This window comes from Centruroides vittatus, unplaced genomic scaffold, assembly GCF_030686945.1.
Source record: "Centruroides vittatus isolate TY-2023 unplaced genomic scaffold, ASM3068694v2 contig_3125, whole genome shotgun sequence".
NCBI lineage: Eukaryota > Metazoa > Arthropoda > Arachnida > Scorpiones > Buthidae > Centruroides > Centruroides vittatus.
Window position 1 is genome coordinate 620695 of NW_027122014.1, and position 17177 is coordinate 637871.

The window sequence follows — 17177 nt, forward strand, 5'->3', positions numbered from 1 at the left end:
AAATATTTTTCCTCGAGAGGAGTTAGATAGATAACTGGCATGATTCTATTGCTAACAGGAAAAGTATGATGCACAGGGGCAAGACACTACTATTTGAGGTGGAGAGCATATACCAGGTTGTTCAATAAGTTTTGTCGTTCGATAAAAAAAACACAATTTTATGGTTTGAAATACATTTTATTATTCAATATAATTTCCCTGAACTTCAATACACTTGTTCCAGTGATCTTCTAATTTATGGATTCCATCCCTGAAGTGAGAATCCGGAAGACTGTCGAAATACGCTTCCACGGCTGCTATTACCTCTTCGTTCGATGAAAATCGTTTCCCACCACTGAATTTTTTGAGATGTGAGAACAGCCAGAAGTCAGAGGGAGCTAAATCTGGCGAATAGGGAGGATGTTGCAACAATTCGTATTTTAATTCACTGATTTTCGCGATGGTTTTTTGAGCTGTATGAGAGGGTGTGTTATCTTGATGAAAAATGATTTTTTTCTTCTGTAAACCAGGTCTTTTCTCACGAATTTTTACATCCAGCTGGTCCAAAAGATTACAATAATAGTCTGAGTTTATTGTTTTACCAGTTTGGAGATAATCCACGAACAAAATTCCTTTTGCATCCCAAAAAACTGATGCTAACACCTTCTTGGCCGATTTCTGGACCCTAACTCGCTTCGGAGCCGAAGTACCAGGTTCACACCACTCCTTAGCCTCTTGTTTTGATTCAGGATCATGATGGTAGACCCAAGTCTCATCCATAGTAATGAAACGACGCACAAAATCCTTTTTATTTTTTCTAAAACGCTCCAAATGTTGCTGAGAAAGTTGCATTCGAATGTGTTTTTGTTCCATAGTTAGCGAATGCGGCACCCATTGTGCACACAGCTTTCTGTAACCCAAAACATCAGCCAAAATATTGCTCACACTGCCTAATGAGATCCCTAGGGCTTCTACTAAATCTCTCTCAGTTAATCGACGATCTTCCAAAACCATATGCTGTATTTTTGCTACGATTTCTGGTGTTGATGCACTTTTTGGACGTCCTTCACGTGGATCGTCTTCGAGACTTGTACGGCCACGTTTAAATTCAGCAACCCATCTTTCTACTGTTCTAATTGAAGGTGAAGAGTCCTTATACACTTTTACCAATCGTTCATGAATTTGTTTTGGTGCTACACCTTCCAAAAATAAGAATTTTATCACTGCACGATATTCAATTTTTTCCATTGTAAAAAAATACACTGACACGTCAACTTTGAACAGCTGCAAATATAGAAATGAGTTGACAGATCTACATGAAACTTCACACGTGTTTATAAAAAAGTAGTACTATTTTTAGAGTAATAAAACGATAAACCTAATAGCCCCATCTCTTATTGAACGACAAAACTTATTGAACAACCTGGTACTTTAAATTAAATAAATTAAAAAAATATGATTAAAAATTTCAGCTTGGCATTGCGACAATGTCACAATAAATAATTGCTCATTATTATTATATTTCTCAAGTTCTTAAAAGAAGTTAAGAAATATAATAATAATTAAATAATTTTTTTTTCTAAAGATAAAATTAATAAACAAAAGAAAAGTTATTTATATTTCAAAATTAATTCATAAATAAAATATTTTATGACTATTTATCAATAAATAATGTTTTAAAATTATATTCTTTATTATTTAAAACAATTTTTTTTATGTTATATACATTTTTATTAATTTATTATATTTTTTTGTTATGATTAAATTTTCAAATTTGTAAATTTAATTCCAAATATTGGAAGCATATTATCAAAAACATAGTAAATTTAAAATGTTTAAATAAAATACAAATAATTATCACTAGAAATTTAATCATAACAAAAAAAACATAATAAATTAATAAAAATTTATCATTTGCAATTTTTATTTCAAATATATACAGTTTATAATAATAAATATATATATATATATATATCATATTAAAAATGGTGATTAGTCTTTACCTAAAGGTGCCATAACTTTTCTTGGTGTTGGCTGATTTGTTGTTGAGCCTGAACCTATTTGACCACAGTTATTTTGTCCCCAACAATATACCTAAAAAATCACCACAATAAGTACAAAATTATAAAAATTTAAAGTAAAAGTTTACTTAGGTAAGGAATAAAACTTTTTTTTGTAAAAAATAAATATATAAATCATAGGAATGTGCCTTAAACTAAAAATTCAAAAGTAAACTTTATCTTCACAACATATTAAAGCTGCATCTAAAAGTTTTGATAAGTAAATTGTTTAACAATCAATAGTTAATTTCTTACTTTCTCAAATTATGATGAAAATATTTAATGAACTATTAATGATATCATGTAACATTTATAACAAATAATTAATTATTTTAAGAATTTAATTTGTACATATCAAAAGTATATTTTTTAAAGAAATTAACAATATTACAAAAGTTATATAAAAATATAAATTAAAAAAATTAAAATCATCATCTTAGAGAAATTTACAAAGACCTGTGTTTTAAATACAGTGGTGCCTTGACTCACAAATTTAATTTGTTTCATGATAGAATTATTTGCTTGTATGTCATTCCTTCATTGAATGAATGAATTAAAATGATCCAAATAGATAGAATTAATCTGTTCCAGACCCTCCAAACACAACAATTTTTTTGTTACACGTTTTTAAATAAGAAAAATGTACTTATAAATAATGAATATTGTATAAAAACACAATAGAATGTACTGCAATAAACTGGTTTTGCAGATGTTGCGGCATTTCGTGCATAGATAAAAAAAAGATGGAAAATTTGAGAAATAAGAGATGGTGGCACAACACACAACATAGAAGTGAACTAATGCCTATGTCACTTGATCACATGTTTTTCTATAAGCTAGCCTGTCAGATATTGGAAGGGTAATGAAAATGGCAGTTTCCATCATCTTTTTCTTAATCTATGGTTTGCTGTGGTGTTTGCTGCGCCAACTAGCTGTGGTGTGAAGCGGGCTTATCACCTGAATTTTAGCTCTCAACTGAAAGCAAAAAATTGACCGAGAAACAGCTCATATCTTGAAAAACTCATAAGTTGGGACACTTGTAAGTCAAGGTACCACAGTACTTTATATGTATCAATATTCAGATTTTGACCACATATTTTGGGAAGAATACAATATAAAAACTTTTTAGTTTAATAGATTTATTTTTAAATTAATAAAAGATATTTAAGAAATAATATATAAAATAATAACCTCTCCATCACATGTAAGAACTATTGAATGATGACTGCCACATGCTACTTCTTTCACTTTTTTTCCTATTAAGCTAGAAGACATTAATCCTGGAAACAGCCCTTGGTTAGTACTACCATTTCCTAACTGGCAATAACCGTTATGACCCCAACTGTAAATTTCACCATCTTCAGTTACAGCAAGCACATGTGGTCCACTTCCATAAGCAAAAGTTTTAATGCCCTTTCTATGCAAACTTTCCACTGAAAAAAAAAATGTCACCATGTTATAACTTCATATTAATTTATTTTTATTATAAATTATAACAGTTTATTTTAATTCATAGCAATCAATAGCATTTTCTAAAGTACAAAACTACTTATTTAGGTCTGTATCAAATCACTAATAAAATTATTTGAAATAAAAATTTTTTAATAAAATAAACTATACAGATAAATACTCGTAACTTATTATGAAATAAATGTTAATTATGAGTATTATTACAATCAAAATAAAATTATTACATATTTAAATACTGTAAATTTTCTTTATGCCTTCTTTTAACAAGGTAAAATTTTTACGTGGTGAGGTAGTTAGTCCCACACATAATCCCCAACTTGGAGGGCTAATAATCCTATAATCCCACCTTAGCTTGGCCCTTAACCTCTGACCTGTTCAGCATGGATAACCCTATTGGTAGCAAAGTTGCTGCTGACATAGTTCACAGGGTCTAAAGCAGGGATGATGAACATATGGCATGTAATGTATCATATGATTTTGATTTATTGTCTGTCTTTTTCAATCGTCCTATTGATTTATCACTCGATTATCCTTTTTATTCACTTAGCCATTTACATTTAATCTAATTAAAGTATATTCTTTTAATTTCTTTAAATATCATTATTTGAAGTCTAAACTTTAGCATGCATAAAGATCTTTAAAGCTAAGTATGCTTAATATGTGGCTCAAAAAGGCTCTCCATCCCTGGTGTAGAGAGTACCTCTTGACCAGAGAAGCCAGGCAAGCCTGCTCACCACATCAGATGGGGATCTTGGAGCAGGAAATACTGTATTTGAAAAGAAAGTAATAAGAACATATACTAACCAACACTTATTTTTAATTTAAAAAGTTCTTTGGTCTTTTTAAATACTGTTCTTAATATTTAAATTGATATTTTTAATAACTCACAAACACCTTCTATACCTATTCCAGCAAGTACATTTATTGGAAAAACAAATATTTTTGATCACTTTCGGAGACCTTTGTCAGATTATTATGTTTCCATAATATTCAAGACAGGCTGCATTAATAGTAAAGAAAATATTAACCTATCACAAGCATGGCAAACAACGATTTGTTAGCTTTGATTGTAGGTGAACTTTAGCACAATGTTATAAATATTGTCATCAAAATCTCTATTATTAGTGTGTATGTTACAACATTTAATTTTTCTAGCCTATTTTCAATTGTATTACAGAAAGTTGTGCACACAGTTAAAAATTTTTGATTGTGTTGTATTTTGTCATTACTGTTATCTTTTTTTACATACTTTGTAATTTTTATTATTACGTTTGAATTTCAATATCATCACATTTTGTATAGAACATTCTGTTTAAAATTTTTTGATTAATCATATTCAATTTATGGAAATGTATAATAATCTGACAAAGGTGATCTGAAAGTGATCGAAAGGTTCATTTTTCCAATAAGTGTACCTGCTGAAATAAGTACAGAAGGTGTTTGTGAGTTGTTATATAGTATTATTTTCCAGCAGTGTTTTAGTTACATATATATATATATATATATATATATATATATATATAAATAAAAGAATCTAGAAGAACCTGGATATATAAATGGAAGAACCTGGCCCTATAAAAAGGTTAAAAGTATTTGTTAAATTTAAGTGCTGTTAATAAAGATTTCTAACAGTTCAATATCATTATCCAATGTATATATTATTTGAATATGTTTGGAACCATTTTCAAAATCATATATCATTCATACAACATTTACAACTACAGTTTTACTATGTAACCATTAGTATTATTATTATGCAATAATTACTCCAATCAATTATAAGGTTTAATTTAATACATTTAAAGTGCAATTTAGAACAGTAATTCTCAACTACAAAAGGAATAACTGTTCAGCTAAGCAGTCTTTTTAACTACCTGAACATATTCATTTTTAAAATTTTACATATATACGATACTGCATTTCCCTGAAAATAAAGACTAACTGGAAAATAAGCCTTAGCATAATTTTTCAGGATGCTTGTGATATAAGCCCTACCGCTAAGATAAGCCCCAGTTAAGATTGTCAGCCAGATGGTCATATTTAATACATCTGTTGCAACCCATGATGGACGTATTGAATTATAAAATAATAATATTAACATATAATTAAATTAAACTAAATATTATTATTGACATTAATACTTAATTATAATTTATATTATCATTTATTTTTAGTATTTATAAATACCAAGTGAGCACCTTTGAATGAGACATCCCCTCAAAATAAGACCTAATGCATTTTTTAGAGCAAAAATTAATATAAAACTCAGTCTTATTAATGTCAATAATAAACCTAAACCACCTTCTATAGTTTCTTGTGTTTATTGGAAATTTATCATCATCATGCCTTCAGAACTTTACAATTTAAACAATCTTTTCCAGATAGTAATCTTTAATACTGTTATCTGCTCATCAATGAAGTACTGCCTTGCCAACATGCCTTCGTATTTTGTGCCACTAATCCTCCCATCCAACTCCTTTATTTTTTCAATGGTTTTCTCACACCATATGTCTGGAATGGTTTGTAGTTCATCTGCACCTGAAGGCCTTTACAGTCTCAAAACCTAAATTATTTCAACATGTGGTTACAGATTTGGCTTTGATAAGCACCCGTTTTATTAAAAAGAGATTGCATCTATGGCAGAGCCCTTCAAAAACTGAATGACATGAAAGTTGTTATTGCTGTCCAGGGCTCAGATGCAAACAATACATTCCTGCTATAGTTAGCTTTAAAAGATCTGATTATTCCTAATTGAGCTGTTGGTTAAGAAATATACATTAGGAGATAAACAATCTACTTCATCATTTGCAACTTGTTTGCACTGCTTGAGTATCCTGGAGCATTGTCTAGCAGAAGAATGATCTCCTTTCTTCCAGATATTCTTTAATTTCAGAAATGAAACAATAACAAAATGAGTCTAAAAAGGTTCTTTGTCATCCATAGTTTCTTGTTTCATACCAAAGTCAGGTAACATAATTATTCTTGTTACATCCTCTAAGAGCTCTTGAATTTTGTGCCAAAAGTTTGTCCACCAAAAGTACTATTCTTTTTGACAAAGGTTTCTTGTCTTCTTGTCTCCTGCTGACAGAGGTTCTGAATCTTTTGAAGTTTCCTTCAATAAGTCCCTGCATTGATTGCGTGTTCTTTCTGAAAACAGCTCTTCCCAATCTGTTACTTTTCTTCAATCAACCTCACACTGCTTCCATCTGACCAGTTGTAATTCCCATAACCCAATGACTTCAACATTACTGTCTCGAACATATACCTATAATGTACATCAATGTCTTCTTAGATGGTAATTTCCTCAATCTGAGGTCAACTGAGCTCAGTCAATAAACACCACTGCATCAGTCAATCTATCCATCATCCAATCTCTGTGCTGCCATACTCCATTTAGGATAAACTATTGTTTTGGAGAGAATTCTAGTATTGAACTTTGGATATGTACCCATAGACTTGGAAAAAGCCTTAACCTCTTTCACCATCCTGGGTGCCCATTAACTTGTAATATAAAGTAGACTCTTGCTAATATCGCCTTCAATAATCTACATGCCCTCTAGTGTGATTGCTCATGTACTCCTATTGTGTCACATATCCTGTTTTCTTAAGTTTCATTTCAGCATGCCATATTTATTTGTCACCTACCTCCAAAAGAATTGGTATTAAAAAGTGACAGGTCACATCATTCCTTGTCTTTATATCTATACATTCTCAGTAATCCTGTACTCTTGCTAATCTAGCACTTCTCTGTGTAAGAAATGACTGCATTAGTGAGAGACTACATTAATTATAATCAATAATAAATAATGTGTGAAACACAAGCCATTGATACATTAAACACATTTTTCAGTTCTTAATTCAAATTTCTAGCTTAGAATTTCCTATAAGAGAGCTCAGTAATTATGGTACTTATTATAAAACAATTTTTATTCCAAAATATATTCTTATCTTTATTTCTTTATAATTTTAAGCAATTTTAAAAAATCTATGAAACAAAGACATATAATAAATATTATAAATTACTATAATAATAATTATGTTGTTTATTTAAAAATAAATTTATTTCATAAGATTTATTTTTAAATATTTAAATAAATAAAATAAAAAACTTATTTAATACCTTTTCTTGGCTCCAAACTTCCGTGTGAATCACCCAAACCTAAACATCCACTAGTATTTGATCCCAAAGCATAAACTTCATCATCTTTGGTAACAATAAGGGCTTCGTTACCAGAACTTCCAAATACACAAGCTATTTTAATGTTGGTGAGAAATTCTCGACTCAGTATACTAAATATCAGCCATTTATCTAAATCTGCCATACCACAATCATCATACAAAAAACTCATTGACTCTATCAATGACATAAATGCAAAAATATCACCTCTTTTGCATCTAGAAATAAAATTATCATAAATTAGTTTTAATATTAAATTAAGTTTTAAAATATTTTAAATAATATATTAGTCATTCATTATATCAATAAGTTTTTAAAAATTTTTAAGTGTACACAATTATGTGATACTTATATTGTACAAAAATGAATCAATAAACCTTTAACATTGGGTGAAATTTAAACAATGCTGATATGTTTGAGCCAGTTCATAAGTCATTCAACTGTTCACAACTAAAGATGTCCTGCTAATGTTAGTGTTAACTTATTACTTCTATATGAACTGAACTTATACAAATACTAATCCTAATACAGTAAAAATTTCGGTTAATGTTACCCTAGGTATACAAAATGGTGGCTTGTCTCTGATTCCAGCAAGGAAACAGTGGGACATACGTTCTAACCTAACCTAACCTAACCTATTCTAATAATTTGGTTGCTAATAATTATGGTAATTTATTAAAATAGGTTGGGTTAGAACATGCATCCCACTGTTTCCTTGCTGGAATCAGAGACAAGCTGCCATTTTGTATACCTAGGGTAACATTAACCAAAATTTCTTTATTCAAATGTTTTCAATCGTCTTAAGCAAAATCTTCATGATTGTCTTAAACAATCCCGAAGAAGATTTTGTTTATGACAATTGAAAACGTTCGAATAAAGAAATTTTTACCACATTAGACTGTTTTGACATTAGTTTGTGTTAATTTGGGGTGCTGTATTGTGGAAAGACTCGCACGTAGAGGTACGGTTCAACTTTTTTGCTCCTGTTGGGACTTTACCAAAATCTACGGCTTTGATAAAGTCCCAACAATCTCATTTGAAGGTGTAACAGTACCTTAAACTTCACTCACTGTTAATAATGGATTAATTAAATCAGCTGGAAAACAATAGTGACAGATTCATCCTTATTTATATTGTGCAAATGTATTATGCAATTAAGCAGGAAGTTAAAGAAAGAAAGGATTGTCTATCTTTAAGCACATGTATTCATGTTGGGTCAAAGGTCATTTCTTATTGATTTCATACCTGAATTCAAGACTTTTTATTTTATTAATATTTTATTCAAGTTATCAGAATTCGTTTTGATGCTCGACTGGGAACGAAATTACCTGAAATATTTCAATAATTAATAAGAAATCTCTGAGAAAATTCTAATTTTAATACATTTTATCAAAAGAACAATAAAACAACTTGAAAAATATATCCATAAACGTATAGAGGTATTTATAATCTATAATTTTATATTAATAAAATATTATTTATTAAAATAACAAAGTTTTTAAAAGAACAATAACAAACATCAATTTACACATCGTACATCAGAACAAAGTAAATAATCAAACGCCACCTAACGTTTTCGTCCATAATTTCCGATTAAATTATTTAAATAATTTTATTTAAATCGTTTTAAAATAATAAATACTATTTTAAAAATATTCTATTTTCCTATAAATTAAGAAATTGAACGCTTTTAAGCGTTAATAAAATGATATTACTTCCCGAAACGTTATGAATTTATTCTCAATAAAAATGAAATATTTTATTTTGAACTTATTAATGTGTATTAATTAATAAAATTTTATTATGTTTATTTTTAATTACACGTTTATAAAGAAATAAATTTAACGAAAACAATTTGGATTTATCGGCAACACTTTTTGCAGGACGCATGAAAAAGTCCGGCGCGATCGTGCACATGGTCGTGTGTAAACTGTAAATTACATATGAATTACTTTATATATTCCTAATTTTTTTTTATATGTAATGAAGCCGAATACGGATAAAGGTAAGTATTAATGTACAATTAATGATTTTGTTTCGTGATTATGAATTTAAACGTAATTAAGTCAATAATATATGTTTTTATACAGGATTACAAATGAAACATGACTTACGTATCTAGAATAGCTGTGTGTAATTAGTTTAATTTATAGATTTTTGTAATTATTCTGTATTTTATATTACTAAAATGATTAACAATAGTATATTATTGTAAAGATAGATGGCGCAACGGAATTTAGGAAGCTTTACAGATTTTACACACGTGATCTCATGATATAGCACGTGTTATATACTCATTGACAATAAGTTATGCATAGAATTGTCCAATTACTGCAAAATTTGGCATACAGCTATATCTCAGACAGATGTAAATGATTACAGTTGTATTCTGATTGCATGCCAAGTAATGATACCAGAGTGCCTTAAAATTACTATGTCAGTATTCTATAAAAATGCTAACAGAGTCTCACTATGTTTGGAATTTTCAACATAGCTGTTGTTTGGAAATCGTCTAACATTAGACATGCCTGTATAACATAATTAAAGACATTATGCACAGCTGATAGAATTTGAGAAAGGCTGCATCATCAAGTTGAGGAAAGCGGGTTGGCCATCTGGACCATCCTGATCTGACTGAATAGAGATGTTGGAAACAGTAGATATGTCCAGCACAAATAGGGTAGATGTACCAGTTCTGGCCAGAAAAAAATTTAACTTAAAAAAATATAATCACCACATATTCAAATCTGTCCAATGAAACAAACTTTTATTGTTAACTGTTCACACAGTTAACAATAAAAGTTTCTTTCATTTGTGATTATATTTTTAAGTTAAATTTGTTTTCTGGCCAGAACTGGTACTACACTGGTCAAAACTGGTACATTTACCCTATATGCTGTCAGATGCTGCATGCTATAGACAGAATGCCAGGAGAGATGATTGTCCAATCTTGAGACATGCATGAACAGCAGCAATGGCATCTTTGTCTGTCATCTAGAGACAGATGGAAGTTTAATCACAGAGCCATGTCTCTTTTCATACCATTAAAGACATTATGCACAGCTGATAGAATTTGAGATTAACTCTCTCTCTCTCTCTGCGTACCATATCAGAAATCCTGACGTCGGTGAGCACTTGGTGCAGGTTAATAACTGGTTAGTAAGGTTCCTGGGGGAAGTTACAACCAGAGTGTTTCCCCATTGTTTTCTCTGGTGCGCGATGTTATGCGAGGGGAAATGTCTTCGCGGAGGTCTTGTAAGGGAAACTGGCCCCTATTCAGGTGTTACAAACATGGAGAAAACTCGGTAAACTCCATGTGGCTAGCCCGTCCGCGCATGGTGCAAACCCGCGACCGAACTCTCAGTGTTTAGTGACAGAACTGCTTGGCCACTGGTGAACTGATGATTAACTAGAAGAGAAAAATTTGCAGCCATGGCAACTGCTAAAAGGCATTAGTGCTCCAACATTGTCAGCTTTGTTTACAGTGGTGCCATGACAGAGAAAGCATAGACTGCTATGAACTGAAATCAGAAAATGCAGAAAGCATTTAAATTGCATGTGAAATCGTTTGTTTGCATTGTGAAATCATTCGTTTGGATGTCAGCTTTAGAGTATAGAGGACTACTGGTGAGTGCAATAAAGGTAGAATTATAATTCTACCTTTGCTGTTGAGTGGCACATTACTCTCCCATTGGTGACATGCAGGTCTGAGGAACCATCTGATATGACATTTAGTCACCCTAGTGGTAGTGTAAAAGACATTAATTAACACAATGGCACATTCAGGAAATCCTATGCCCTTGTGTTGCTTTGAATGGAGGGTCGCAGTCATCTTTCAACAAGATAATGCACAACTATACACAACTAGAGTTCTTGAAGAATGTTTCCATCATATTGTCACACTTCCTTGACTTACTCAGAGATCCATTGAGCTCTTATGGGACCACTTAAATTGCCAGTTTTGGTCATCTACAAATACGAGCAATATCTATGGTCAAACCTGTTGAAGAATAGCATATAGTGCCTGATGCCTCCAGCTTGATTGTATTTCTGCTTCTGTCCAGGAAAGAGAAGTTTATACAAGATACTGAAAGTACTTTTAAATTCTACAATTGTCCACAGGAAATTGTTTTGCTATGGTAGTATAATTACTTAATACCATTGTTATTACATTAATGGTAATAAAGTTTTATTCAGTTTCAGTGTTTCCTTCTTGGTGCATAATTTTTTTTGTCAATAAATGTATTTTTTAACTAGTATATATTTCATTAATGTTTATGTTCCCAGCATAATAAAATGTTCTTTATGTCACATAGGGTTTTCCAGTTATTTTGATTTTCAGTTTGTATGTATGACATAATTGCAAATTTGCAAAATACTGTACATACTAAAAACAATCATTGCTAAAATTATGGTTCATGATTCTGAAATAAAATTGAGTTAATTCTATTGTAGTTTAATTTTTCATCAAACTGTTGGGTTAACCAAGGTCAGAGTGAAATTATATAACATAAGTGACATTCTATAAATTAGATATGAATTTATAGAATGTTTTAATAAATTTTAATTAAAATATGTGGGCTAAATAATTTATATTTTGAAATATAGTTGCATGGAATGTCTGAGAAAGAATGGACACATTTAAAATAATTTTATGAGAAAATTAATAAAATTAGGAGAGTCTGATTTTTACTGCACAGAGCAACAATTCATAAAAGTTTGTTTAGCAAAATATATAACTATTTTTAATATATTTCTTTATATATTGTGAAAATTATTCCAGTTTTGTTCATTTTCCTGATGTAACTGAAATGTATTAGCTTCTTAGGCAGCCTATATAATTTACTTGTATTATTTATTAGTTATCATTCATAGTGTTAATATATTATGACTAACTGTTAAGCTCCCTTCTTCACAACAGTTGACCTACTTGGTCAACTGTTGTGGTTAGACCTTATTAGCAATGGGCAAATTGAGGCTGACTGTAGAGTACACATTTATTAATGCCTCATTTGAACAAATCAAATAAACCAACCATTTAATAGTAAACAATTATTACATAAAATTACATGCATATTAGATAAAATGTCACAAGTTGAAACTGTTAATATAATTCGATGAATTCTGTTTGCTAACTTTCAGAAAATATTAAGTACAGATTATCTGAAATCTTTAGGACCAGATACTTTTTGGAATTTGGAATGGTCATACTGTATTTATATACCTACACTGGCATCTATAAAAGTAAGGGTTCCTTAGGGTTTCACTAATTGCTGATGTGATCAACTTGAAATATCCAAGCCACGGCGGCCACGACGGCAAGTTTAGTTTGGGTTAAAAAGTAGGTCACGCAAGCGGCTGCGTGCACAGGCGATCAGGTTGCAGATGGAGACGGAGAGATAGTCCGATAGAAGTAAAGTACTCAGACACTAAAGTTAATAACTAAACTGTTTAATCTCAACAAAAAAGGAGTATATGTCAGGCTGCAATTTTTAATCATATTTTAAATTGATTTAATTTAAAATACGTGTGCTCTCAATTTTAGTAGTTTTGCCCCTATAAATCATACTTTTCTTGTTAGCAACAGAGTCATGCCAGTCATCTAACTCCTCTCAAGGAAATATTTGAATTGAAAATAACGCGACTTCTGGTCCATATCGGAAGTTTGTGTATAGTTAATCAGAACCTCCTGCCTCTAATCTTTCCATATCTGATCTTGACTTTCATCTATCTAATTCTGTTCTCAAGATTAAGGAAAGACAGACAGAGACAGATGCCAGTGGGAACTTATAGATCTACAGATTGAAAATTGCAGCCCAATTATAAAAAGTCTTCACATAAAATTTATTAATGTCAACAGAAAAATTGTGTATAATGAAATAACACTAATAGTGAAAATGGCATCTGTTATGTAAACAGATAATTAAGTATATAAATGAACAAAATGCCCCAATAATAATTTTCCAACAAGGTCATGATCATCCAAAGATAAACCAATTGCTTTGTATTGTATTGTGTAACAAGTTGATTTATAGTTTTATAGATGTAAAGGTAATTACGAAAAGTTTAGAGCGAATTAAAATACAGTACTCTTATTTCAAAAACAAATTTTATTGATATTAGATTATTAGGAATTTTCTCAAATTTATAATTTTCCTTAACTAATACAACAGTTTTTAAAGTCACAAAATGTTTTAAAATTTAAATGTATCAGTTGATAATATAGTAATATCATTTAAATTCTAATGTTTTGATCTACTTTATAGACCAGCATCTAGAATAACTGAGTCATAGTTTATTATAAAATTAACAACATAACAGCATAAACTAGCAAGGAGGAGTCATCTCCCCTGTGATTTCATAAAATAGGTGGGATTCCTGCAATTCCATGAAATTTACCTCCTAATAATTTTTCGATTGATTTCACTTCGTGTGTATTGTATGTTATATAATATGTACAGTACCTAAGTGCATGTAGATGTATGTAGACTATATCAAAAACATGTAAACTTCTGACCATTTTAACGTTAACTCCAGCAACACTGTATATGGTATATATTTGAAGACAAAGGACTTTGCATACTAGAAGGGATTTTTTAACATTGCAAAGTTCTGCATTTGAATTTGTTTAACATTCAATCTGACGAAGAGACGAAATGGTCTTAAAAAGCATTTAATCGGAAACAAATAGGTTACCTTCTTGAATTTTTATAGCAGTTGTTTGAATTTAATCCTGACGGAGTCAATAATTTCAAGAAAGTATTCATTTTGATACTAAATATTTAAATTTAAAATTTTATTTGTGTACTACAGAAATGAACAATGAGGCAGAAGACAAGACCCAAATAATTTTTGAAAGAAAGTCCTTACCAATTTTTTCTGTGAGAAAGAAACTCATCAAAGAGATTATTAAACATAATTGCATTATTGTTATTGGTGAAACAGCATGTGGAAAAACAACACAGATTCCACAGGTAAGAATATAATATCTTATAAATTCAATATTTGAAACTTTATTTTAAATATATTTTACAATCTCTCTACACACCGGTAAAATAAGTATATAAACTCTTCAAACCTGTTAACCAGAGTCTATCTATTTTTAGAATTGCAAACGTTTTCACAGCCCCTCTTGGGCTCTTCTTCAGGCTTTTTCATATAGGCCGTTACTGTTCGAATAAACATTTGATTTGAATTTCTTTTCCGAATATTATCATGTTCAACAGCTAGATGGTTGTATTGCGCATGCTCCATGCTCCTCCCTTTAAACGTTGTCAAACTTTCTTCAGATTATTAAGCAATGGCAAAGACCCACCAAACCCCGAAAGGCTTCCAGGAGTATATGCGATACCATTAGAAGACCACAGGTGCGACAGACAACTAACATATATTGGTTCCACGAAACATGCGTTAAAAGTGAGGTTAAAAGAGCACGAATCAGACATACAGCACGGTAGATACACAACGGCCCTAGCAATGTACGCGTCGAAAGAGGGAATAATGGCGGACCTGCAGGCGGCAAAAGTCATTATACCCAGCTACAGCCCACAGCAATTGAAATGGCTAGAAGCCATGGAGATATTTAAGGTGGGAATACATAGTACATGCATTAATCATAAAGAGGAAATGATCCTATCCAGTGCGTGGCAGGTTTTGCTAGAAAACATCGTTTAAAGGGAGGAGCATGGAGCATGCGCAATACAACCATCTAGCTATTGCACATGATAATATTCGGAAAAGAAATTCAAATTGAATGTTTATTCGAACAGTAACGGCCTATATGATGAAGCCTGAGGAAGAGCCCAGGAGGGGCTGTGAAAACGTTTCAAATTCTAAAAATAGATAGACAGGTTTGAAGAGTTTATATAAATATATTTTATTAATTATTATTTTTTGTTAGAAGTATAGCATAAATTACTCATCAAACTATGACAGGTAATTTAATGCAATAAGTTAATAAAATTTAATTACATTTCAAATGTCACGTTGCTATTATTTTTTTACATTTTTATCTGATTTGCATTAAATTTATGTTGATCAAAAATGAAATAATTACTTTCCTGGCTCTGTTATATATAACAGAGGGAATGGTGATTGGTCAAAAAAAGACTTCTCCAAGATTTTTACATTTTTAGACTCAGAAGACCTTGAAATGTTGATAAATGCAAAAAATGGGGTGGTTTTTTTTCTGTACGTATGGATGTTAGAGTGTTGCGAACACAATTTTATTCACCTAATTTGAAGCTTAATAACTGCTATGCCTTTTGTTGAAAATTTCTGAAATTTTGCAGGGAGATTTGTGTATTAGGGACTTTAATGCTGTTAAATTTTGGTTGTTAAAGGTTGATGGGATGGGGATATAGAAGGCGTCATGTCATATCCTGAATGGGGTCAGACTTAGGGTCGATTTACACACAACAGTGACATGCCAGCACAGTGACCGTTTGGTGCAGTAAGCATCGATAAATATCACACATAGCCAATCAGAGTTTCATCTACGACACTTGTATGATTGACAGAATACAGATCACGTGTTGTAGATGAAACTCTGATTGGCTATGTGTGATATTTATCGATGCTTACTGCACCAAACAGTCACTGTGCCGGCACGTCGCTGTTGCGTGTAAATCGACCCTTAATGAAGACTTGTTATTAGCATTTACAATTTTTTATAAAACCCATCCCTACTTTCAAAATTAAGCTTTTTGCCATTTTATAATAATTAAAAATATAAAAAGTTTTTAATAATAAATAAATATTCTGAAGATTTTAGAGACGAGACATAGTCTTGTCAAAAATCATAAAAGATGGCTGCATAAATGCAACTTGTGCCAAATCTTTTTTAGAAAGAAATTAATTGCTAAAATGCATACAAAGTTTTCATTTAAGTTCAAATTTATGAAATAAAATTTTGTGTCAAGTTGCCTCTCTTGCATATAAAATATGTATAAAGAGTATACTCGTACATAAGTAAATTTTACAGTTAATTTAATATTTAATGACTACTATTTTAAAATTATGTATTTTGCCACAGTTAATACACTTGCCGGAGAAGATTCATAAATATATGATTTGAACAAAAGTTTTAAACTCTACATGCTAAAACGCAAAATTAAAATTGGAAGAGATAACTTGTAAAATGAACCATTTAGTAGTTTTCAGCAAACGGGTTTACATTCACAAATCACAAAAGAAAGTTTAAAACATTAATCTGTAATACAGATTTTTGTTCTTGAAACTATTCTACATATTAACTATACAGTAGAGAGTCGTAAATCGGCACCCTGGTAATCGGAATCGCCGGTAATCGGCACAATTTTCAGTCGGACTGTGTCGTGCTGAATCGAATGTTTTTGATACTAAATTTACTTCTAAAGTATAATTTTCATGTTTTTATATTCTTCAATATATTTATTTTGTTTGTACAAAATGCAGAAATAATTTTTAACGATACGATAGCCTCGATTATTATAATATAAAAATTTTCGTTA

The 17177-nt window shown here is 30.6% G+C and overlaps 2 protein-coding genes across 2 annotated transcripts in view; one reads left to right on the plus strand and one right to left on the minus strand.

Moving 5' to 3' along the window:
- The window catches only part of LOC136973248 (RCC1 and BTB domain-containing protein 1-like), a 37281-nt gene extending 28039 nt beyond the window's left edge, over positions 1–9242 (minus strand). The window contains exons 1-5 of the mRNA XM_067267958.1: positions 9224–9242; positions 8932–9014; positions 7630–7904; positions 3231–3472; positions 1983–2073 (exon numbers count right to left, since the gene is read on the minus strand). Coding sequence (XP_067124059.1) covers positions 1983–2073; positions 3231–3472; positions 7630–7876 — 580 coding nt within the window. The 5' untranslated portion in view covers positions 7877–7904; positions 8932–9014; positions 9224–9242. The remainder of the gene's footprint in view (positions 1–1982; positions 2074–3230; positions 3473–7629; positions 7905–8931; positions 9015–9223) is intronic.
- Positions 9243–9591: 349 nt separating this feature from the next.
- ath (ATP-dependent RNA helicase DHX33) overlaps positions 9592–17177 on the plus strand; it is a 53720-nt gene continuing 46134 nt past the window's right edge. Inside the window, exons 1-2 of the mRNA XM_067267961.1 lie at positions 9592–9691; positions 14500–14660. Of these exons, the coding sequence (XP_067124062.1) occupies positions 9670–9691; positions 14500–14660 (183 nt within the window). The 5' untranslated portion in view covers positions 9592–9669. The remainder of the gene's footprint in view (positions 9692–14499; positions 14661–17177) is intronic.